The following is a 24609-nucleotide window of genomic DNA, read 5'->3' on the forward strand; positions in this document are numbered from 1 at the left end:
AAAAAGAAAAGAAAAGAGAACACCCTACTTAGGGAATGGCTGCCCAGAGAGGGCTGGACCTTCCTGTATCAATTAACAAATGAACATAATCAAGACAATTCCCCACAGATGCACACAGGCCAACTGGATCTAAACAATCCCTCATTGAGACTCCCTTCTCACAGATTCTGGGTCCTGCCAAGTTGGCAAATAGAGCTAACCCCCATAAGCCTTGTGTATGCTAGGCAAGTGCTCTGTTGCCAAGCTATACTTTCAGCCTGCCTTAAATTTTAATGGAGGCAGGGTCTCAATAAATTTCCTAGGCTGGGTTCAAATTTGCAATCCAGCTTTCTCAGAATCTGGGGTTACAGGCCTGTGCTATATAGTAATAGGCTGGCTTATATAGTAAGTTTTGCTGTTGTTCTTTTGGGTTTTTGTTTGTTTGTTTGTTTGTTTGTTTGTTTGTTTGTTTTTTTCGAGCCAGGGTTTCTCTGTGGCTTTGGAGGCTGTCCTGGAACTAGCTCTTGTAGACCAGGCTGGTCTCAAACTCACAGAGATCCACCTGCCTCTGCCTCCCGAGTGCTGGGATTAAAGGTGTGCGCCACCAACGCCCGGCTGCTGTTGTTCTTATTAGTAATGGTAGTAGTTTTTATGTGTTGATGTAAGTAGGGAGGTCGGGGTTAGATTGTAGGAGTTGTAGATTCTTTCCTACTGTGTGGGTTTCAAGGATCAGACCCAGGGCAAAAGGCTCGGTGGCAAGCACATTTACTCACTGAGCCATCTTGCTGGCTGTCAGGTGTTTCTCTGTGCCATTGAGTTCAGCAGTCAAATATTTCTCTTGAGTCACTAATAACCATAGCTGAACACTGAGTCATCAAGACTTCAGTTGAAATATGGGATCATTTAATCCAACAGTTTCTGTACCTTTCCAGATCTTTCCATTCTTCAGTAAGTTCTTCAGTGTCTTACAACTTCCACATCTGTAGATCAGGCCTCCTGATTCACTGATGTGTCATTTGTGGCTTTAGAAGAAGAAAACCCAAGAGTGTTGGAAAGTCACTACAGTGTTCTGTGCCTCAGTTTCCTTATCATCACAGAGTCACTACCTGCATGTTGTTGCCTCAATCTTCAGGTCACTACAATATTATATAGTGGGCAGGCCCAATATCCACACACACCTCTTTCCTTTGAAGACATGAAGGCTTGCCTCTGCCCCAATATGGCTGGAAAACATCTTTATTATTACCATAGACATGCCTCGTTAAACATCACAAATCCTGTTGTAGTAAAAGAGAAATGGGGGACAGATATGTAGTGAAAGTGATCAGTCTCTGCTCTAAGTTTCCTGTTTATGAAGCCGTTTCCTACTTCACCATTTGACTTGATTTTCACATTTTTGAGCTTTCTGCCCATGACTCATTCAGTGTGAAAGTAGTTTAGCTGAGTGGTAAGAGTATCTGTATTGATTCCTGTCTTGCCCCTCCATGCTCTGGTAGAGAGGTGAGTACCAGGGGCTCTCCCAGGTCACCTTGCCCTCTTCGAGTGCCCTGACTGGCAGTCGCCAGTCACCCTGAGGGGAGATAGAGAGCCCACTTGTATCCACTGGAAGAAGAGATGGGAAGACGACAGAATAAAAACACATCCAACAACAGAAAGACTTATATGATACCACCAGAGTCTAAGGATTCTACACCAGCAAGACCTGAACATCCCAACACAGATGAAGAGAATGACCTAAAAATCAACTTCATGAAAATGATAGAGGCCTTCAAAGAGGATGTGAGAAAATCCCTTAAAGAAATGGAAGAAAAAAACAAACCAAAAAATGCAAGAAATCAACAAATCTCTTAAAGAAGGCAAGGAAAGCCAAGAAAAACAATCAAACAGTTCAGGACCTAAAAATTGAAATAGAGACAATAAAGAAAACACAAACTGAGGGATTGCTGGAAATAGAAAAGCTGGGTAAACAATCAAGAACTACGGATGCAAGCATAACCAATAGAATACAAGAGATGGAAGAGAGAATCTCAGGTGCTGATGCTAAACTAGAGGAATAGATTCATCAACCAAAGAAAATCTTAAATCCAACAAAATATCCAAGAAATATGGAACACCATGAAAAGACCAAACCTAAGAATAATAGGTATAGAAGAAGGTGAAGAAGCCCAGCTCAAAGGTGCAGAAAACATATTCAACAAAATCATAGAAGACTTCCCCAACCTGAAGAAGGGCATGCTTATGAAAGTACAAGAAGCTTACCTAACACCAAATAGACTGGACCAAAAAAAAAGTGCCCTTGCCACATAATAATCAAAATCCCAAATATAGAGAATAAAGAAAGAATATTAAGAGCAGCAAAGGAAAAAGGCCAAGTAACATATAAAGGTAGACCTATCAGAATTATACCTGACTTCTCCATGGAAACTCTGAAAGTCAGAATGTCCTGAATGTCCAGAATGTCTCAAAAAAACAAAACAAACAAACAAACAAAAAAACAAAAAAAAAGAGAACTAAATAGACAATTCTCAATAGAGGAATCTAAAATGCCTCAAAGACACATCTGAAAAGTATAGCCCAGAGTACTATACCCAGAAAAACTCTCAATCACTATAGATAGAGAAAACAAGATATTTCATGACAAAACCAGATTTACACAATATATATCCACAAATCCAGCCCTACAGAAAGTCCTGGAAGGAAAACTTCAACCCAAGGAAGTTAACTAAACTCGAACATAGGCAATAGATAATCACACTTTACCAAAAGTCAGAAATATGGGAAAAACTAACACACAATACCACCACCAAAACATCCAAAACAAATAAGAATCAACAATCAATGGTCATAATATTCCTCAATATCAATGGTCCTAACTCACCTATAAAAAGACACAGGCTAACAGAATGGATACAAAGACAGAATCCATCCTTCTGCTGCATACAAGAAACACACCTCACCTTCAAAGACAGATGTTACCTCAGAGTTAAGGGTTGGGAAAAGATTTTCTAAGCAAATGGCCCTAAGAAACAAGCTGGTGAAGCTATCTTAATATCCAACTTATTAGACTTCAAACTAAAATTAATCAAAAGAGATGAAGAAGGTCTTGATTTGCATTTCTCTGATGGCTAAGGATGTTGAACACTTTCAGATGTGTCTTTCAGTCATTTTAGATTCCTCTATTGAGAATTGTCTATTTAGTTCTCTTTTTTTTTTTTTTTCGTTTGTTTTGTTTTTTTGAGACAGGGTTTCTCTGTGGCTTTGGAGGCTGTCCTGGAACTAGCTCTTGAAGACCAGGCTGGTCTCGAACTCACAGAGATCCGCCTGCCTCTGCCTCCTGAGTGCTGGATTAAAGGCGTGCGCCACCAACGCCCGGCTGTCTATTTAGTTCTGTATCCCACTTTTTAACTGGATTGTTTGGTGTTTTGGAGATTACCTTCTTGAGTTCTTTCTATTTTGAAAATCAGCCCTCTGTCAGATGTGGGGTTGGTGAATATCTTTTCCCAGTCTATGGGCTGCCATTTTGTCTTGTTGACTGTGTCCTTTGCCTTACAGAAGCGCCTCAGTCTCAGGAGGTCCCATTTATTAATTGTTGATCTCAATGTCTGTGCTACTGGTTCAGGAAGCGGTCTCCTTTATCAATTAATTCAAGGGTATTTCCCACATTGTCTTCTAATAGGTTCAGTGTGGCTGGATTTATGTTGAGGTCTTTGATCCATTTGGACTTAAGTTTTGTGCATGGCAGTAGACATGGATCTATTCTTGGATAGGTAGGATCAACATAATAAAAATGGTAACCTTGCCAAAAATCTACAGATTCAATGCAATCCCCATCAAAATCCCAGCACAATTCTTCACAGACCTTGAAAGAACAATTCTCAACTTTATATGGAAAAACAAAAGACCCAGAATAGACAAAACAACCCTGTACAATAAAGGAACTTCCAGAGGCAGCACCATCCCTGACTTCAAGCTGTACTATAGAGTTATAATAATGAAAACAGCTTGGTATTGGCACAAAAACAAACTGGTAGACCAATGGAATCGAATTGAAGACCCTGGTATTAACCTACACACCTATGAATACCTGATCTTTGACAAAAATCTAAAACTATACAATGGAAAAAAGAAAGCATCCTCAACAAATGGTGCTGGCATAACTGGATGCTGGCATGTAGAAGACTGCAGATAGATCCACATCTATTACCATGCACAAAACAGCCCTGGCTGTCCTGGAGTTCACTCTGAAGACCAGGCTGGCCTCAGACTCAGAGATCTGCCTGCCTCTGCCTCCTGAGTGCTGTGATGAAAGGCTTTTGACACCACTTGGCTGGTATCTGCTATTTTTTTTTCGAGACAGGGTTTCTCTGTGTAGCTTTGGAGCCTATCCTGGCACTCACTCTGGAGACCAGGCTGGCCTCGAACTCACAGACATCCACTTGCCTCTGCCTCCCGAGTGCTGGGATTAAAGGCGTGCACCACCAACGCCTGGCATGATACTGCTATTGTAGTTTCTTTTCTCCTCTCCTCTCCTCCCCTCCCCTCTCCTCTCCTCCTATCCTCTCCTCTTCTCCCACCTATTCTCTCTCTGCCCCTCCTCTCCTCTCTCTGCCCCTCTGTCACTTCTTTCTGCCTCTCTCTCTATGGCGACTGGCCATGGCGGTCAGCCTTTAACCCTGTTCCTCTTCTCTCTTAGTCTCTGTACTCTGCTGGGACTATAATAAACTGGTTAACATGTCTAATAGTCTCATGTCTCATCTTGTGCCCCCTCTTCTTCATTTCTAATTTAAGCAAAAATCTAACACAGTCAGTGCTCTTAATCACTTAGCTATCTTTCCAGGTCCTGTAATTAAAATAAAAAAAAAACATCAACAATAACAAAAATCACTTTCAGTTGAGGGAAGGTCTCATGTAACTTGTGCTGGTCTGGAACTTGCTATGGATACAGCCTAGGCTGACTTTGAGCCTCTGGTCTTTTTACCTGACCTTCTAAGTGCTGGAATTACAGCATGAGCCACTACTTCCTTCTTCTTTTAAATTTTAATGCATTTAAATTCCATTTTGTGTTTAATATCTTTATAATCAAAGAGTAATATAAAAAAGCCATTGAATTTGAAAATGGTTTTAAAATAAAAGTAATATCTAATATAGAAAGTAAAATGATTTTCTTTTTTTGGTTTTTAGAGAAAAGGTTTCTCTGTGTAACAGCCCTCACTGTCCTGGAACTCACTTGGTAGACCAAGATAGCCTCAAACTCACAGATATCCACCTGCCTCTGCCTTCTGTGTGCTGGGATTAAAGATGTGTGCCACCATAGCCTGGCATAAAATAAATTTTAAATATTCAGCAATTGTATTTTATGTGTATTGCTTTATTTTTAGATTTGTTAAAAATTAGAATATGAGAAGCTAATAGATAAAGGCAGAAAACTATATGTTTATGTGTGCTTTATATCAAATAACATATATTAATTGGCTCTTTTTTTGCAGTAGGATGGTGTGGTAGTTTGAATGTATTTGGCCCCCATAATTCCATAATCCCATAATCTCACAGGGAATGGCACTTTTAGGAGGTGTGGTTTTGCTGGAGTAGGTATGGCCTTGTTGGAGGAGGTGTGTCACTGTTGGGGGCAGGCTTTGAGGTTCCAGATTCCATCCAGTATGTCAGTCGACTTCCTGCAGCCATCTGGTCAAGATGTAGTCAGCACCGTGTCTGCCTCCCATGATGGACTGAACCTCTGAACTGTAAACTGCCACCACAATTAAATGTTTCCATTGTAAGAGTTACCATGGTGGCAGGGTCTCTTCATAGCAATGAAAAAACCCTAAGGCAGGGGGTTGAGACAGGGTCTTTCCATGTGACCCTGGCTGTTCTGAAACTTGCTCTGTAGACCAGGCTGTCCTGGAACTCACAGAGATCCTCCTGCCTCTGCCTCCCAAGGTTGGGATTAAAAGTTTGTGCCCTTATGCCTGGCTATTAATTGGCTCTTGATTCTGCTAATTATTGTCAAGGCCATAGGTTCAATCCCCAGCACCATACACAGACATACTGACATACATGCAACAATGAAAACAAAACCCCACAACCCACAAAATAACCCAGCATGATGGCAAAAGTCTGCAACCCCAGTACTTGGAGTTAGAGGTAGAAAGGCCAGAAGTTCAAGTCAGCTTGGATTACAGGAAACTCTGTCTCAAAAAACAACAACAACAACAAACAAAAACAAAATCCCACATACACACAAAAAAGGGAGGGTGGGATTTGGAGAGGTTGGTAAAGTGCTTGGTGTGCAAGCATGAGGATCTAAGTTCAAATCCCCACAGCCTATGTAAAAAACTTGCAGCAGTGTGCATCTCTAACCTCATTGTTGGGAGGCAGAGACAGAGGAATGCCTAGAATTTGCTGACCAGCTAGTCTAGCTGTGTTGTCCAGTTCAGTGAGAAAGACTGTCTCAAAAAATTAAATGGAATCAGGTGGTGGTGGCACACACCTTTAGTCCTAGCACTCATGAAGCAGAGGCAGGTGGATCTCTGTGAGTTCAAGGCCAGCCTGGTCTACAAAGTGAATTCTAAGACAGTCAAAGCTGTTATACAGAGAAACCCTGTCTCAAAAAAACCAACAAAACAAAACAAAAAAATTAGGTGGAAAAATGATAGAAAAATATACCTAATGTTGACTTCTGACCCCCCCACCCCAACATGTACACACATGAACATATATACACATACAGACATACAGACACATATCAAAATTCAGACAGAAATCAAAGCTTTTCTTGGAAAAAAAGAGGATGAGAGAAAGGAGAGAACCTTTCCCTTTCTCTTTCCCTTCCTCCAAGCTAGACTGTGATATAGTAGTGACAAGTGAACTTGGGTCACATGGAGAAAATAGGAGGAGCTTGTGGCTCCTATTTTCTTAGACTGCTTATGCCTGCAATTGTAGCTGAGTCAGTATCATGACAATGCTGTTTATTCACACAGGCTACTTCTACAGAGAAAATTGAGACTGCTATCAGGATTATTTTTCCCTTGTCAGGAAAGTAGACGTTTCAAGTAATTTGACTTAGTAAAAAATTTAACAGTCTATTTTGAGCCAGGGTTTCACCAAATAGTCCAGGCTGGCCAGTATAGTTGGCCTTAAACTCACTGTGTAGTCTATGTAGGCCTGAATTTAAGATCTTTATGTTTCTGTCTTCCGAGTGTTGGGATACCATCATACCTTTTTTTTTTTTTTTTTTTTAGGAGCTTTTTTTTACCTAAACTCTGACATATAGCAATAATCTGAATATATTAATTTGGTATGTTCCTATTTGGGAAACCAACTCAATAATAAAACAATAGCTGCAGCTATCACCACCATCTTTCTTTCCAGGTTTTTGAGACAGGGTTTCTCTGTGTAGCTTTGGAGGCTGTCCTGGAATTCGCTCTATAGACCAGGCTACCCTCGAACTCACAGAGATCCACCTGCCTCTTTACCACCATCATTTTACCAGCCTATTGTGACACCATCCTAACTGGTTGTATGGCTTCCACTCTTGATTACTCCATTTCATCCCCCATTATAGCCTACAATGTTCCTTTGAAAATGAGATAATATCAATATCTCATTTGAAACCATTTAGTGGCTTCCAGGGCTGGGGAGATGGCTCAGTCAATAAAGTGATACCATACAATGCATGAGAACCTGAGTTTACATCCCCAGAACCCACTTACAAAGGTAGTCATGGCACACTTGTATAACACTAGGGCTGAGGGGACAGAGATGGGTAGATCCCTAGAGGTCATTGCCCAGCTTATCTTGCTAAATAAGGAGACTGGTCTCAAAAAAAAAATAAAGCAAGCAAGCAGTTGAGGAAAGACACCAAACAACTGTGCCCAGTGCACACAGTTGCACATACCACCCACAAGCACTCCTGCTCACACTGACAACTACACTACACACAGATACACCACACACATGCAATGTAACACAGTCTATAGTGCACACACAAAAATTTAAAAGTAAGTAATATGAAATCATTTGGTGACTTCCAATCACACTCAAAATGACATGTGCTCTAACCATACAGAGTCTCATGATCCAACCTCATCCATATTCACACTGACATCTTCTACCATCTTGCCTCATTGATTCTTTTTATTTCCCCAACATGCCAACCTATACACACACACACACACACACACAAACACACAGTCTGGAACTCATAAATTCTGTAAGTTTTTTGGTAGATATAAATGGAAGCCAGCTTGGCTGTGATGGTGCACACCTTTAATCCCAAAACTTTGGAGGTAGAGGCATGTCTGTCTCTGAATTTGAGGCTAGCCTGGTCTATAGAGTAAACCCAAGGACAGCCAGGGCTACCCAGAGAAACCGTCTCAAAAAAAACAAAACAAAAGAGGAAGCCATTCACAAAGATGTTTCTTTCATTCTTGTTTTTAGACTATATAGTCCTGGCTGGTCTGGACAGAGATCTAGGCAGATCTGTCCCCCCAGTACTGGGATCAAGAGAGATCTAATAGATATTTTCAATAAAAGAAGTCATATCCAGAAAACCATTTGGTTCAGGGCATTGTAAAGAAAGTCTACAGTACTTACATTGAATGTGCTCTAATTGCTTCAGTATCTAGTAATACCATGAAATTATGGAAAAGAGTAGATGGATTAGAAAATAACCGAGTGGAAATTTTTCCTGGCTTTTTGAGGCAGAATTTAATTATGTAGGTCCAGGCTGGCCTAAGTAGAATTTTAGAAACTGCAGTTTAACAGGACTTGGTGGTGCTCAGCTATAATGCCGGTATTTGGGAGACTGAGGCAGGAGGATCAGCTCAAGGCTATCATGGGCTACAGAGTGAAATTCTGTCTCAAAAGAGCAAAATCAAAAACTAAATAAAAAATTAAAGTTTAGAGTTATTGAAGTACGAGTGGAATGATAGATGAGACACAGTTGAAGAGACAATCCTTAAATTGGTGAAGTGAATTGTAGAAAGCCATGGTCTAGCTCAGAGAGATAGGAAGTGTAAAGCAGAGGTTGAGAGACATGATGCTTCAACATACTTCTAGACAGACACTGGCTGTACAGTCTCTAGGATTACACAAGTCCTCATATTTAAGAAGTATACAGTATGCCAAGAAGGAATGAAAGAATGACAGAACCAAAGCCAAAATATATATCTGTATAAGATCCCAGTTGGTACCCTGCCACTGTCTCTTTCTTGGCATGGTGTCCCTGTATAAATAGCCTACACTGTCCTGGAATCATGAGCAGACTGTGATGGGCGATGTCCTTCTGTATATATGTTTTTCTTATTGGTTGATGAATAAAACACTGGTTGGTCAGTAGCCAGGCAGGAAGTATAGGTGGGGCTACCAGATGAGGAAAAGGCTGGGGAGAGGACGCAGAGAGAGAGGCTGCCAGGGATGCCATGTAGTCGCTGAAGGAATAACATGCTGGAGCCTTTTTTGGTAAGATAAGGCCATGTAGAAATACATAGATTAGCAGTTATGGGTTAATAATTAAGAGAGAGTTAGCCAGTAAGAAGCCTGAGCCATTGGCCAACAGTTTAATAATTAGTGTCTTTGTGTGCTTATTTGGGGCTATTCAGTAGAGGGACCAGGCAGAACAGAAACCCCAACTATAAGACTGCCCTTAATTCATGGTGATCCTTCTGCCTCAGTTTCCCTAGTGCTGGGATCACAGGCATAGACTAACATGCTTGATCCTCATCTATTATTTTTTAGTTTTTCTTTTTGAGACAGGTCTCATGTAGCCCAAACTGACCCCCAACTCTTTATGCTGCTGAGGATAACCTGAGCTTTTTTAATTTTTAAAAGATTTCTTCTTCTTCTTCTTCTTCTTCTTCTTCTTCTTCTTCTTCTTCTTCTTCTTCTTCTTCTTCTTCTTCTCAATTTACTTATTTTATATGCATTGGCATTTTGCCTGCATGTCTGTGTGAGGGTGTCAGATCCCCTGAAACTGAAACTACAGGCAGTTGTGAGCTGCCATGTGGGTGTATTGAACCCATGTAGGAATTGAACCCTGGTCCTCTGGAAGAGCAGTCACTGTCCTTAACCACTGAGACATCTCTCCAGCCCCATATTCTTATTACTTTTAATTATGTATTCATGTGTACATGTGGGTGTGTGAGCATATAAGTGTAGGTGCTGCAGAGGCTAGAGGTGTTGGGTTTCCCTGAAGCTGGAGATACAGCTCTTTGTGAGCTATCTGACATGGGTACTGAGAGTCAGAGTACATGCTCTTTAACTGCTGACCTATTCCTCCATTTCCTAATTGTAATTTAAAATGTGCATTCACTTATTGTATGTGTGTGTGTGCCTAAGCCTGTGTCGGGCCACAAACATAGATGTCAGAGGATACCTTGTGGAAGTCAGTTCTCTGCACCACTTGGGTTCTTGAGATTGAACTCATGTAGTCAGTCTTGGGGGCAGGCACCTTTATTCCCTAGGCCGTCTTGCTGATCTGACCTTGGACTTCTGATCCTCCTGTCTCCCTCCATCTATCTAACGTTTGGTGCGCAGGCCTGCACCATCACACTTATTTCATGCAGTGCTGTGGAACAATCCCAGAGTTTCAATTGTGCTAGGCAAGTACTCTGCTAACTGAACTACATCCCCAGGCAGAAATTATATGTGGCTTGTTTTGAAAAGCACTATCTTAGAAAATCTTTGAGGAGGCTCTAGCAGAATTAAGATCTTTCTGGGTGAATATTCCAATCACATCTTCCAATGGTTTTACTGGGTTGCGGGAAGCTGGGGGCTTTATACATCTCTTGACAGCACCGGGATTACCTGAAGGACTGAATGGTTGACGGCTGTGATGACCAATAACACCTGTTTCAATTCTGCAGCCCAAAGATGTTTGTCTAATTGTGTGTGGGAGCTAAGAGCCACACCTGAGCAGTTACTCCTCTATCACAGTTTATCGGAATTTCCAGTGTTTAGGGTCACTTGTGTCATGCCGGGGTGGTGGAGTAGGGTAGATATACCGAGTGAGAAATCTGGGTTGGAGTTTGATTTACGCGCAGGCGCAGAAGGAAGCCTCGCAATTAAACCTGAAAGCGCCCTTCCCCCATCCCTTTCCGGCTTGCGTCTAACGCAGGCGCATAGAGAGCTCCAATATGGCGGCCCCCGTGGATCTGGAGTTGAAGAAGGTAACGGGGGCTGTGGAGCAGGCTGAGCCTTCTGTTTGAATGATGAAGCGAGTGGGGACAAGAATGAGAGGGGGACTCGAGTCTCGCTGAAGGAAGGAGACTGTAGGGGCCGGGGCTGGCTCCCTGGAGTCCTGAGACGGGGCCGCGCGGCTTCGGGGTCCCGGGGGCTCTCGGTGGCAGGGGCTGCTCCGGGCCGGTGGGCGAGCGGGTTAGCGGGCTGCGGTATGCCCTCACGTCCTGCACTCGCATCCTCTCTCTGCATTTTGGAGCCATCAGGGACCCACTTTCAAAGCAAGACCGAAGACAGCGTCTCACACGGATGCCCTTCATAGTGCTCTTTGGAGCCGAGGCACCAACTGTAATTCGGTTTCCTCATTTGATTTGAAAAACTTCCAAATTTAACATTTGCTTTTAGGTCACTTATTCTGTACCACTCTTTGAAACGTCCTTGTTTCTATACCTCAGAAAACCAGACACTGTTATACCAATGCTCATGTCAAGGCCTTAATGCTCCTTGCCTATCTTCTTTTTAAAGAATTTGCCTCCGCCCCCCCCCCCCCCCAATCCAGTAAGGTTTTCCGAAGGCGTGGTCCGAGGAATTGGATTTTTCTTTTTGCTCAATCCGTTTCTTATAAATGGTTTTTGTTTTTGCTTTGTTTTTTAGAGACGGTATCTCAGTGTGCCCTAGATTCGTTTGGGACTTAACTGTGTAGCTAAGCTGGCTTTGAACTCCAGGCAGTCTTCCTGCCTTAGCCTCTTGAGGTCTGGAATTACAATCGTTTTTGGTTTTCGAGACAGGGTTTCTCTGTGAACAGTCCAGGCTGACCTGGAACTCACTCTGTAGACCAGGCTGGGCCTGGAGCTCACAGAGATCCGCCTGCCTCTGCCTTCGGATTGCTGGGATTAAAGGCTTTCGCCACTGCCGGGCTGGAATTACAATCGAGTCAAACGCTGGTTTATAAAGCGGGTTGTTAATTGGAAACATTTTGCCACTTAAAAGTCTTAGGATCCTAACAATATTAAGACCCCTCTGTGCTTTCTTTGTGGAGAGTTGCCTATAGTTATAAAGAACCCTATAATTCATTCAGTTTAAATCTACTTTGTTTTCTTTCCTTCTTTCTTTTTATTTATTTATTTTTTGGTTTTTTGATGCATGGTTTCTTTGTGTAGCTTTGGAGCCTGTCTTGGAACTAGCTCTTGTAGACCAGGCTGGTCTCGAACTCACAGAGATCCACCTGCCTCTGCCTCCAGAGTGCTGGGACTAAAGGTGTGTGCTACCACTGCCCGCTAAATCTATTTTTCTAGAAAAGTAAACTTCTAGTGTTTTTAAGTGTGTGGTTTGTTTGTTTTGTTTGATCAGGCCCTGAAGCCCTAATGCTCTTTAGTGTCACTATCTCCTGAGTGTTAGGATAACAGACGTTTGCTAGGGTCACTGGCAAGAAACATCTTACAAGATTTGAGCCCCAGGCAGCAAGATGGGCCACTTGCCCGATAGCCTGGCTGTTTAAAGTTTTGTCCTTGGAACCCATGGTGGAAGGACAGAACTGCTCAAAGTTTTTTCTATAATGTCTCAGACTCACACTCCAGCACACTGGCCTATACTCAAACACATAATAAAAAATACATTTCAAAAATGGAGTCTAGAATTTGGTATGATCATAACATTTTGATCAGTAGGTTCTGTAGGTGAGCAACTTACTTTAAAAAGTTGTGTATTTTTATGTGTGTACATGTAGACACACCTGCAAATTGCTCAGGGGAGGTCAGGGAACAACTTTTAGGAATTGGTTCAAGTGGGCCCTGAGGATTGAACTCTTGCCTTTAGACAAGATGAGCCATCTCACTGGCCCAGATTCTGATTTTGTTTTGTTTTCCCCTCAGAGACAGGGTCTCATGTAGCCTGGGCTGGCCTGGAACTTGGCTATGTAGCTGGCATGTACCACTACACCCAGTTTCCCCAGTGCCAGAAATTGCTCTTAGGGCTTCCTGCATACAAGGCAGGGACTGTTCATCTTGTGTTTTGAGATGACCACTCATTGGGACCTAGAAGATTGCCACTTTGGCTAGATTGTCTAGCTGGTGAGCTTAAAGGATCCTCTTTTCTTCCTCTGTCTCCATGCCTAGCATTAAACAACAACAACAAGTTGTATTGTTACGTATGTAGGTGTCTTGCCTGCATGACTGTATAGCATGTATGTACAGCCCCCTCAGGGCAGAAAAGGGCCTTGGATTCCCTCTGAAACTGTAGTTACAGGTGGTTGTGAGCTGCTATGTGGGTACTGCGAACCAAACCTGGGTCTTCTGCAAGAACACCGAGTAGTACTCTTAACCCCCCCTGAGTCATCCCTCCGGCTCTCAAACTTAACTTTCTTTGTGGGTCCTGGGGAGTGATCCTAGGTCTGCTGACTGAACATTTCCCCAGCTCCCAGTAACATCTTAAGTAGCTGCCTCTGTTTACCCTTTGCCTAAGCAATAGGACAGCTGAAATAGCTGTTATTGCTAATAAAAGAAGCCATTTGTTATTGTTCCGGGGATGCTAAGTATGTTCGTCTTTTTTTTGGTGGGGGGGTTGAGACAGGGTTTCTGTGTGTAGCTTTGTAGACCAGGCTGGCTTTGAACTCACAGAGATCTGCCTGCTTCTGCCTCCTGAGTGCTGGGATTAAAGCTATGCACCACCACCTCTTGGCTGCTCTTTGCCATTCTTTACTTAAAACATGTAGACTTAATCTTATACAGCATTCTCTCATGCTGTAAATCTCACCCCCCCCTTTTTTTTTTTATAAAGCTCTGATTAGCTGGAACTCCCTATGTAGACCAGGCTGATCCTGAAATTACAAGAGCTCCTCTTGCCTCTTCCCCTTTAGTGCTGGGATTAAGAGTGTGTACCTCTATCCCTGGCTTGTAATTGTGGGCACACACATGCTAGTGTGTGGTCATTATGTGGAGGTCAGAATATAGTTTTGGGGGTCTGGTTTTCTCCTTTTACCATGTGGGTTCAGGTTCCAGGTATGTAACTCAGGTTGTTAGGCTTGGTCGTAAGAAACTTTACCTGCTGAGCAAGCTCATGGACATCTGTCTGTCTGTCTGTCTCTCTATCTTAATTTAAAAAAAAAAGTGTGTGTGTGTGTGTGTGTGTGTGTGTGTGTGTGTGTGTGTGTGTGTGTGTGTTTGAGTGTGAGTGCACACATTGAGGTTGGGGACAACTTGAGTGAGTCAGTTCTCTCTTACTATGTAGCTCCCAGGGATCAAATTTAGGTCATCAGGCTTGATGTCAGGTGCCTTTATCTGCTGAGCCAATCTCACTGGCCCTAATAAAATTCTTTTTCTGACAAGGTGTCTTATAGCCCAGGCTGGCCTTGAATATCTTGTGTGCTGTGTCCTGAACTACTCTGTCCTCTGTTTCTGCCTCCCAGTTGTTAGGATTACAGGCATGAGACACCAGGTCTGGGTCTCCAGCCAGGATTTTGAAGTAATGTGAAGTGCTTTGAATAATTCTTGTTTTGGATCTCTGAGCTTTATCCCAAGTATTTTACTTATTCCTTTTATTATTATTTGGTTATTTCAAATACAATTATTTAATAGGCTTTTGCTTTGCTTGTTCATATTGATCACATTGTCTGTGAACAGGGTACATTTAGAATCTAGCATAGTATTAGAATTCTGTTGACTCTCATTTATGTTTATTTTGGTGAATTTCACAGCTTTGGTTAGTATGTTCTGTTTTAATAAATCTGGATTTGACTTAAATGTTTCCATTCTAAATCACGGACTTGTTTTTTCTTAGGCCTTCACAGAGCTTCAAGCCAAAGTTATTGATACTCAACAGAAAGTGAAGCTTGCAGACATACAGATTGAACAGCTAAACAGAACGAAAAAGCATGCACACCTTACAGACACAGAGATCATGACGCTGGTAGATGAGACTAACATGTATGAAGGTGTAGGAAGAATGTAAGTAAAATACAGCCATATTTTCTTGTGAGGGCCTTCTTGTGAATTAAATGGTGGAATTATCTATTTTAAAACTTACAAAAGCTTTCTTTCTTTCTTTTCTTTTTTTTTTTTTTTTTTTTGAGACAGGGTTTCTCTGTATATTCCTGGCCATCCTGGATCTCACTCTGTAGACCAGGTTGATCTGCCTGCATCTGCCTCTCATGTCAATGGAGGCTTTGGATTCCCTAGGCCCCTACCCTTTAAAAATTATTTTTATTATGTATGTATGTATGTATGTATGTATGTATGTATGTATGTATGGTGTGTGTGTGTGTGTGTATGTTGGTGTGTGCAAGTGAGTGCAGGTGCCCACTAATTTACCCATTGTACTAATTATCAACTATTATTAATTTTTTTAATGAGTGGAAATAGAGACAGTTTAATGAGAAAGGAAAGCACTCCTGACATGGCGAGTGGGCTAGTAAGGAGGGAAAAGCTTATTAATATAATTAACCACTGTGTTACAATTTTTTCTATCAAAAACATATTCTCCTTATGAGAGATATTAAGTCTGCTTTATATTTTCTGAGAAAATGAAGAATGGGAAAGCCCTTGTGTATGGGTCACATTCCATTACAGTTAGCTAAAGGGGAAGAACTGATTTTTTTAAAGTGGGGAGGAGGGGTATCTGTGTTTGGCCTTTGGATATTATGTTCTTGGGGACCTTTACTTTAAGTGCAGAGATTTTTAGAATGGAATTTGACCTCTGTCTCAGGATGACTTCTTTGTGATTGACTGGAAGCAAGCATAACATGTGTAAAATTCTGTAATGACTTTAGAATGACATCATGACAAGGTGACCCTTCCCGTGACTAATTCATTCTTTCTGCTAAGAGAGAAGTGATGATTAATGTTGGATTTGCTTTCTCAGGTGAACCACATATATTTTCTCTATGTTCATATTTTTCATTTTGTCTTATTTTAAGAGAGTGAGAGTCCCTTTTGTGAGTTTTTGTTTTTGTTTTTGAGAAAGTCTCACTCTTGCTCAGTCTGTTCTCAAACTAATTGTGTATCGGAGGGTGACTGAACTCCCGATCCTCCACTTCCATGGTCACCAAGTGCTGAGATTACAAGTGTTAAGTACTGGCTCCAAATCCATGAGGTTGTTAACTGTACGGCACAGAATGAAAGCCAAGTAGAACCCTTGACTGTGTCTCTGTAGTGTGAAATGCATTGTTGGCATTCACTGGAGGGTAATTTTATCCCTCAATTTGAATATCCTTAGGTCTTAAAACAGTAATACTAGCCTATTAATATCCTTGGGCTTCACATTATTACTTTAGCCTTTGTTTATAACAGCCAAAGGAAAAAAATTTTTAATAGTCTCTCTATGGAGCTGTGGAGCCCTGACTGGTCTGGAACTCACCATGTACACTACACTGGCCTTAAGCTCACAGGGAACCACACACCCTTGCCTCCTTCGTCCTGGAATTATACACGTACCTCCATGCCCAGTATTTGTTGTTTCTTGAGACAGGGTCTCATATAGCCCAGGCTAGCTTCCTGTTAGCTTCTGATCTTGTATCTTCCAAGTTAGACTACTGGGATGTGCTGCATTGAAATTAATGCTTTCAATTAAAAAACATTAAAATCTTAATTGTTTTTTGTTTGATTCTAAGAATCAAAACTAGGGCTTTGTGCATATCAGACAAGTCCTCAGCTGCTAAGCTGCATCCTCAAACCTGAAGTTTTTATATCTAAGTAGAATAATGTAATTTACTACATGTTCTACTTAAGTGGTAGGAGTTAACTTTTTTTCTTTCATTCATTCTGTTCAAAATTCTTTAGATAGGTTGTAATTCATGCAAAAAATTGAGTTTAATGCTTACATGTAAGTAGTTAATGGTAGAATGGTATTTCATATAAACTATGTTTCTTAAGAGAAATGTGCAGTTGTAGAGTTTTGGGTGAGCCTTGGTTTTAAAACGAGCTTCTTCGAATTCTGCACTTCACACAGCCTGTGTCTACCCTGCGTCGTGGGGCATGTGAGGTAACAGCATCTGCTATTTGGCCAGAGTGTTGTTGCCTCAGGGCAGGAGAGACTTGCTGAGTGCCAGTCTGGTCATGAGGATGTTTTCTTTCTTGATGCTAACCCTGGAATACCTACTTCTGAATTTATGGTCTTGAGTAATCTTGACTCTAACATTGTTATTCATTTCTTTAATTCTAGCCTTTACCTTCCTTTTTGAAGTCTATTAGAGAATTCTGATTGCATGAGTTTACCCAATTTTTATTTTGAAATGTTTTTATTTTATGTGGATTGATATTTGGCTTGTATGTGTGTCTGTGTGAGGGTGTTAGATGCTCTGGAACTGGAGTTACAGACAGGTGTGAGCTGCCATGTGGGTGCTGGGAATTGAACCCGGGTCCTCTGGAAGAGTAGCTGGTGTTCTTAATCACTGAGTCATCTCTCCAACTCCTTGAAATGATTTTAAAATCTAAAACTCTGCTTTTGTTTTAGAGACAGCCATAGGTTTCCTACTTTTCTTTTGACCCACAATTGCTGTTTTCCTGTTTGTTTTGCTTTTTGTAATGCGGTATATTTGAACTGGGGACCTCAGACCTGCTAGACAGGTGCTGTATCACTGATTTATACATAGTCTCCGCTTTGTTTTTGTTTTTTTGTTTTTTGAGATAGAGTCTTCTGTAGCCCAGGCTAGCCTGAATTTGTTTTAGCCAAGATATTCTTAAACTCCTATCACCTGCCCTTACCTCCCAAGAGTGAGATTATGGGTAGAACTAATTCTAGAGTATTATTTACTCATTGTCCTTTTGCTCTCCTGTCTGCTGCTCACATACATTCCTCACAGTGACAGACTCGATCATTCCTCACAGAAGCTTTTGTTTATCCTCTGTCACTGTAGGAGAAAATTTAAAATTGTTAGCCTGTTTTTTAATTGGCCCATCTAGCCTCAAGCCCTACTACTTTCTAGTCCTAGACATTTCATCTCATGGTACTGCTTTTTGTGTTATATGTTTAGAAGGATTTTGAGACTTCTTGAAGTTTTTAAGGATGCTATGATTGATTGGTGATGTCTGTCATGGGGTGAGGGTAGAAGAGCACTAGCCCATGTCCCAGGCATTTTTACCCCTGTTACATGGTGGTTTTTTTGTTTTTTCATATGTGTCATGTTTTTGTCCTTTTTTTTTTTTTTGAAAACCTTTGCTTATTCTATTTTTGGCCTTCAGCATTCCTCTTTCCTTTGTGAAAGGAGCTCAAGATACTGCTCAAATCTTGTGATATCTTTGAAACTTATGGATTTACCCATTCTTTCTTTAGCAATGCCAAGGCTTTTGTTCTGGCTCTCAATAGAGCCCTTTGAGCATGTCATTGATTTCCCCAGCAAGATCAACTCTCTTGAGACCATGTACATATATTACCTTTGGTTCCTCCATTCTCAGAATAATGTTGGCACAAAATACATGTTAAATAGATAGATGTTGATTGTTTTTCAGCCTAAGATAATTGCATTTTTTGGGGTTCTTTTTTGTTTATTTGACATAGGGTCTTAGATAGCCCAGGTTGGCCTTAAACTCTGTGTAGTGAGGGTAGTCTTGAACTCCTGATCTTTTGCCCTTACCTCCTATGTGCTAGGGTTACAGGCCTGCTCTGCTATGCCTAGCTTCTTGATTCTTTAGAGAAAAGTTATACTTAGAAAGCATCAGAGATTCAAGAATTAAGAGTTTATAATACTATTTTAATATATAATTTGGTCAAGCTGAAATTATAAAAGTAATATCTAAAGCCGTGTGTGGTAGTGAATGCCTTCAATCCCAGTACTTGGGAGGCTGAACGGGAGAATTGTTGAATTTCATGTCCAAGCTGGGCTACAGAGGGAGTTCTAGGCTAGCCTAGTTACATAGTGATACCATCTCAAAACAGACAAACAAATAAGCAAAGCAAATATGACTAAAGTCAAAGGAATTGTTTCTTAGCAAAAACTCATGATTTGCCCTGATTAATCTACTAGGATTACTTCTTTTGAAAAAGCTAACCAATTTTCAATGCCAGGCAGAGTTTCAAAGTGTCAAAACTGACAACAAAGAAATCCCCAAATCTTCAGAATTATTCTGTAGGCACAATTCTTGGGTAACAAAGGCTATTCTATACAGTATAATTTGAGTATAATTGTGTCTGACTTTGTTCATCTTCACATAGATGGAAGGCAGATTTTCCTTTTCAGGGTATGTGTGTATCTAAACAGATCTTTGCAAACCCACATGCCCTTCAGCTTATATTTAGAGAGAAGGTTGGTAGTGTTAACTAACTTCTTTCTGTGTGGTTATTTTGGGGTTAAAGTACGGAGAGTCAAGCTGCAGGGTCAGGAAAAGGAATTGCTCTCCACTGTAAGCTCTGAACTCCATTGCTCAAAGCAGTATCTGTCCGTCTTTTGGGACAGTGCCAGCACATTTTCATTCTCTTACTTCATAGTCTTTGGAGAGGCTGTTATGTAGCCTGATACTACTACCACCGATTTCTAGTTTTGCTGCTTAAGCTGTTTGTGAGCTGACCTCACCACACTGCTTTGAGAAGTATGATGAAAGTTACAACTGTGGGATGATCTGTCTGGATTTTTGGAAGTGTTTGTCTTTGCATCTTTCTAGTCTGCAAGGAGGGAATCCAGATTTCAAATAAATGTGATGTAAATATTTCTTGTATTTTTTTCACAAGTGAGAAACAATTTCTAATGTGAGTTTTCTTTTTTACTCTGTCTAGTCTGAGTTTTGAAAAATAATTCCAATGTTTTGATAAAAATTATATTTAAGTACACACAAATAACATTTAAGCATGCTAGTGTTTGAAAAGACTGTATTTTTCTAAACAATAGGCACAATTCTGACCTTGGTTTGATGTGAGCACTATCCTAACATTTTGTTGAGCTGTGCATAAATAACATTTCTAATTTTCAAAACAGATAAATTGGCTTTTTATTTCTCTCTCTCTTTTTTAAACATGGGAGCAACTTGAGCAGATTAGCCTTTGAGAAGAATGATAAGTCCCTTTTTAAAGCTTGAAGCCAACTAAAAATAACTTGGTGCCTTATTTAAACCAATTTAGAGGTATGCTACCATTCTGTGGGTATTTTTTACATTTAGGGAACTAAGAATGAACAATGGTATAAATCTACCAGCTGGATAAGCGTCTAGCAATGCAGAGGTTGCTGTTGGGGAGTGTGGCTATTTCTACTTGGTGAAGTAATTTTACGGTTGATCTTTGTGGGTTGAAAGACTTAGAAGTATAAGCTTAAGTTAAATGCTGCATAGGTAGAAAGTAAAATAGTAGGTGCACTTCTGATAGCGAAGAGATGCTTTGTAAAATGTGCCCAAGCAAATTTTCAACTAATTAGAGTAAAGAAATCTAAACTCTTCATCGAATCTTGGTCAGTTTGCCTTTGTTTAAAATTGTAATGTTGTTCATGCTGTCATCTCATTTATTAGTGTGACTGTTGACATATAATTTCACTTGTGACTTCTGGTAAAGGTAGGATAAATAGTTTACTTACATAAATGTTAATATAGATAATAGTTTTGCTATCTCAGGTTTGCAGCCCTTTTACAATTTCATGTATCTATATAGAGCTTATCTTCCAGTTTTAGTGAGGTAATTTTAAAATTTAAGAAAGTAATATTTTATTCCCAAGGGATAAGGAAATAAAACTTAAAAAGTGTAGCATAGCAAACTTTGTTGGCATTGTTTATACTGCTGTTGTGATACAGTAAAACATAAGCTGTGTTATTGCTCTCACCAGAATCAGGTTTAGGTATTTATTATTATTTTTAAAGATTTTGTTTGTTTGTTTGTTTTTCGAGACAGGGTTTCTCTGTATTGCTTTGGAGTTTGGAGGTTGTCCTGGAACTCACTCTGGCCTTGAATTCACAGAGAGATCCGCCTGCCTCTGCCTCCCTAGTGCTGGGATTAAAGGCATGCACCACTAAAAGCTCAGCCTTTAAAGATTTATTTATGTATTTTTCTGCATATATACCTCTATAACAGAAGAGGGCATCAGATCCCATGGATCTGCAGTTACAGGTGGTGTGAACCTCCATGTGAGTTCTGGGAATTGCACTCAGGGCCCCTGGAAGAGCAGCAGTCAGTGCTCTTTATTATTGAGCTGTCTCTTCAGCCCCACGTTTAGATATTTGATGCAAGGTACAGATGGGAAAAATGTGTAGATTATTTTTGGTGGGAGAGCCCTATTGTAAATGCAAATTTGTAAGTTTCTTTTATAATCTCTCCGAAAGGATTAGCTTGTATTTTAGGGTTTAGAAAGCAATACAAACATGATCTTCAAAGGTAATATTTTTGTTTTTTATTTTGTTTTTTACATTAAAACATCTTTACTTTTAAAAGGAGAGAGGTTCTTACTGTTCAGTCGCTTTTACTAATAGAACACGACTCACCCTTCTTAGGTTTTTATACAGAGCCATTTAAAGCCATTGCTTTCATTGCTCAGAGTTCTGAGGAAAAGAAAAACAACTTTTCCTGTTGTGTTTGGGAAAAATGACTTCAGTTTTGTTGATGTCGGATATGTATAGAACCCCAGATGTGCACATCTCCTTCCCAGATTTAGGACTCTGGAGAGAGGGGACTTTGAGTAATCTTAATTTTCTTAAGTTGTCAATGATTTAAAAACTTGATGCTCATTATGACTTGTTCTCCTGCTGTGTACAGTGACATAATTGTTTTTAGGCTGCAGAGCTCAGTAGACATTTGCGTAAGACTTACATAGTCATGTTTCTTCTGCAGGAGAGGTCTTTAATAATTCCTTCCTGTCTTCCCTCCCATGTTCTCCAGAATGGAAACATTCTCACTGAAACACAGCAAAAAAATAGTCTTTTATCTTAAATAGTAGGAACTCGATAAAATGAATTTTTATTTAATGTAGCCTAGTTATGGGTTTCTTATTTTTAGGCTTTAAGGTTTTTGTTTTGTTTTAAGAATCTAATCAATTCATTCTGTTACTTAGCATCTACAATTCCTGACACCGAGAGACCTGACATAGGGGCTGGAGAAATGACTAAGTGGTTGGAAGCACCAGCTGCTTGCTCTTCCAGAGGACCAGGGTTCAGTTTGCAGCACCTCTGTGGTGGTGGCTCATCACCACCTGTAAGTCCAAGGGAGCTGTTGTCCTCTTCTGTCCTCCACGAGCTCCAGGCCCACAGATGGTGCACAGACATACATGTAGGCAAAATACACTTACACATAAAATAATTAGAAATATCTTGTTTTGTTTTGTTTTCTGACACAGGATTTCTCTGTGGTTTTGGAGGCTGTCCTGGAACTCACTCTGTAGACCAGGCTGGTCTCCAACTCACAGAGATCTGCCTGCCTCTGCCTCCCCAGTGCTGGGATTAAAAGCATGTGCCACCACCACCTGGCTAGAAATAGCTTTTTAAAAAAAGACCTGATACATGGTTTGGGTTTTCCCCAGAAAGGATTAAACATAGTCTGCTTTTGCTGTATGAAGGTAGCAGTTATTCAACAACATGACAGGATACCAGGGTGTGTCCAAGTTGATGACAAACAAGAATCAACATAGTTAACTTTGGGGAGGTATCAAATACCACTTGCAAATACTTGTGGCAACCTGTGTTACTTTGTTACTGAGAAATTGTGTTTTAGCTAACTTAACTCCAGAAGAAAACAGTCAATTTTAAGTTGTACTAAAGAATTTTCTGATTTTAACTGCCACTTATGTCATAGTGACAAATTTAGGAACAGTTTGCAGTCTAATCTGAATGAGATGGCTGAGATGCTTGTGTCAAGGACGATAGCCTGTTTAATGAAACTCCCAAAAAGGAGAGAAGTGTGACCAATGATTTGTTACCTGTATCAAAGATTGCTGGGACTGATGCCCTACTCCTATAACCCATTGCTGGGTATGTGGAGGATTGAGAACCTCAGTGATGCCTGTGAGAACGTCTCTCATTGTCCTGGTCAGGGATTCTTTTTACACACGCACGCACGCACGCACGCACGCACGCACTCGCATGTGCACGCATGCGCATGTCAGTGAGCATTCACATGTACCAGAAGATGTTGTGTCCCGTGGAGTTCCAGGTGGTTGTGGTGCAGCCTCCTTCCTCATGTGGGTCCTGGGTCTTTGGAACTGCAGCAGGCACTCTTAATCACTGATGCATCATCTTTCCAGCCCCGTCTCTCTGTTTTAAACATAATCATTGTAATTAGTTTATTCATCTCTTGTATTGGGAACACATGTGGAAGTCATATGTGTTGAGGGAGTCACTTCTCTCCTTCCACCACGGTCGGGGGTGGGGGTGGGGCAGATATTGAACTCAGGTGCTCAGGCCTGGTGGCAGACGCTCTGACATGCTGAGCCATCTTTCTTGCTTTGAGGCATATCAGTTACTTTGAAATGGAGCAGGTGTTTGGAAGACATTATCATTTTGGCTTCAAAGAGACTTAAAGTATTCTGATACCTAAACTTTCAAGCATCTAGAGCCTAGTATTAAAAATCTATCTCTAAATAGGTAAGAACTCATGACTGCTGTCTGTCCATCTTTTTATGTTAGCTGAGAGTAAAAGATTTGGACTGCAGTGTACGTTCTATTTTTTGTTTTGGTTTGCTTCATTTTGAGACATGTTCTCACGCTGTAGCCTAGTCTGGCTTGGAGGAATGAATTCACTATGTAGATCAGGCTAGTCTGAAATTAATGTTGATTTTCCTGACTCAGATTCCCAACAGCCAGGATTGCCACACCAGCTTCCAGTATGCCTCCTACATGTATGTTTCTCACTGACTTTGGACATGTGTTAAAAATACTTTTTATAGGGTGCTGGAGAGATGGCTCACTCGTTAAGATCACTGGCTGCTCTTCCAAAGGACTTGGGTTCCTTTCTCAGCACTCACATGGCTACTCAGCTCCAGGGGATCTGATACCTTCACACCAGTGCACCTAAAATAAAGTTAAATTATTAAAAAATACTTTTTATGACTTTTTGCTCTTCTATCAGTTCTCTGTATATGTCTATTAGTACTCATAGAGTAGTAACTTTTTTTCATTGTCCTTGATTATATATTTTTCCAGTATTTTAACCTATTAGTGAAATAAATAATCACATCTTAGGAAACAAAAAAGAAGTAAGCTTTCTCACTACTTATTTCAACATTTGAGGCTTGATGAGGTCAGAATAAAAGTGGTAAACATCAGAGGTTATTGTTTACCAGAATACTTAGAATGCCAAATAGTAACCCAGAATAAACATCTGTTTTAAAATAGATTAACGTACTACAGCTTCCATTTCAGGAGAAATGGTTTTCATTTAAAAATAGACTGTGTTTTTTGAATTAGTACAAACTGAACCTTGCAGCGTACATGGCTTATCTAGAGCACAGAATGCTTGTAGGTGGCAAGGGGTCTCCAGGAGTCATGATTGTTCGGTCCCTGCAGTGAGCGAGTCGGTCTTCACCTCACCCATCAGGAGGGAGTCCAGCTGTGCTTCCTGACT

The 24609-nt window shown here is 40.7% G+C and overlaps 1 protein-coding gene across 2 annotated transcripts in view; it reads left to right on the plus strand.

Annotated features, from left to right (window-relative positions):
• The first annotated feature begins 11013 nt into the window (after nt 1–11013).
• Nucleotides 11014–24609, plus strand: part of Pfdn1 (prefoldin subunit 1) — a 55509-nt gene continuing 41913 nt past the window's right edge. For both annotated transcript variants that reach the window (XM_027400782.2, XM_027400783.2), the window contains exons 1-2: nt 11014–11144; nt 14929–15095. In XM_027400782.2, coding sequence (XP_027256583.1) covers nt 11112–11144; nt 14929–15095 — 200 coding nt within the window. In that variant the 5' untranslated portion in view covers nt 11014–11111. The remainder of the gene's footprint in view (nt 11145–14928; nt 15096–24609) is intronic.

Source organism: Cricetulus griseus, chromosome 2, assembly GCF_003668045.3.
Source record: "Cricetulus griseus strain 17A/GY chromosome 2, alternate assembly CriGri-PICRH-1.0, whole genome shotgun sequence".
NCBI classification, from domain to species: domain Eukaryota; kingdom Metazoa; phylum Chordata; class Mammalia; order Rodentia; family Cricetidae; genus Cricetulus; species Cricetulus griseus.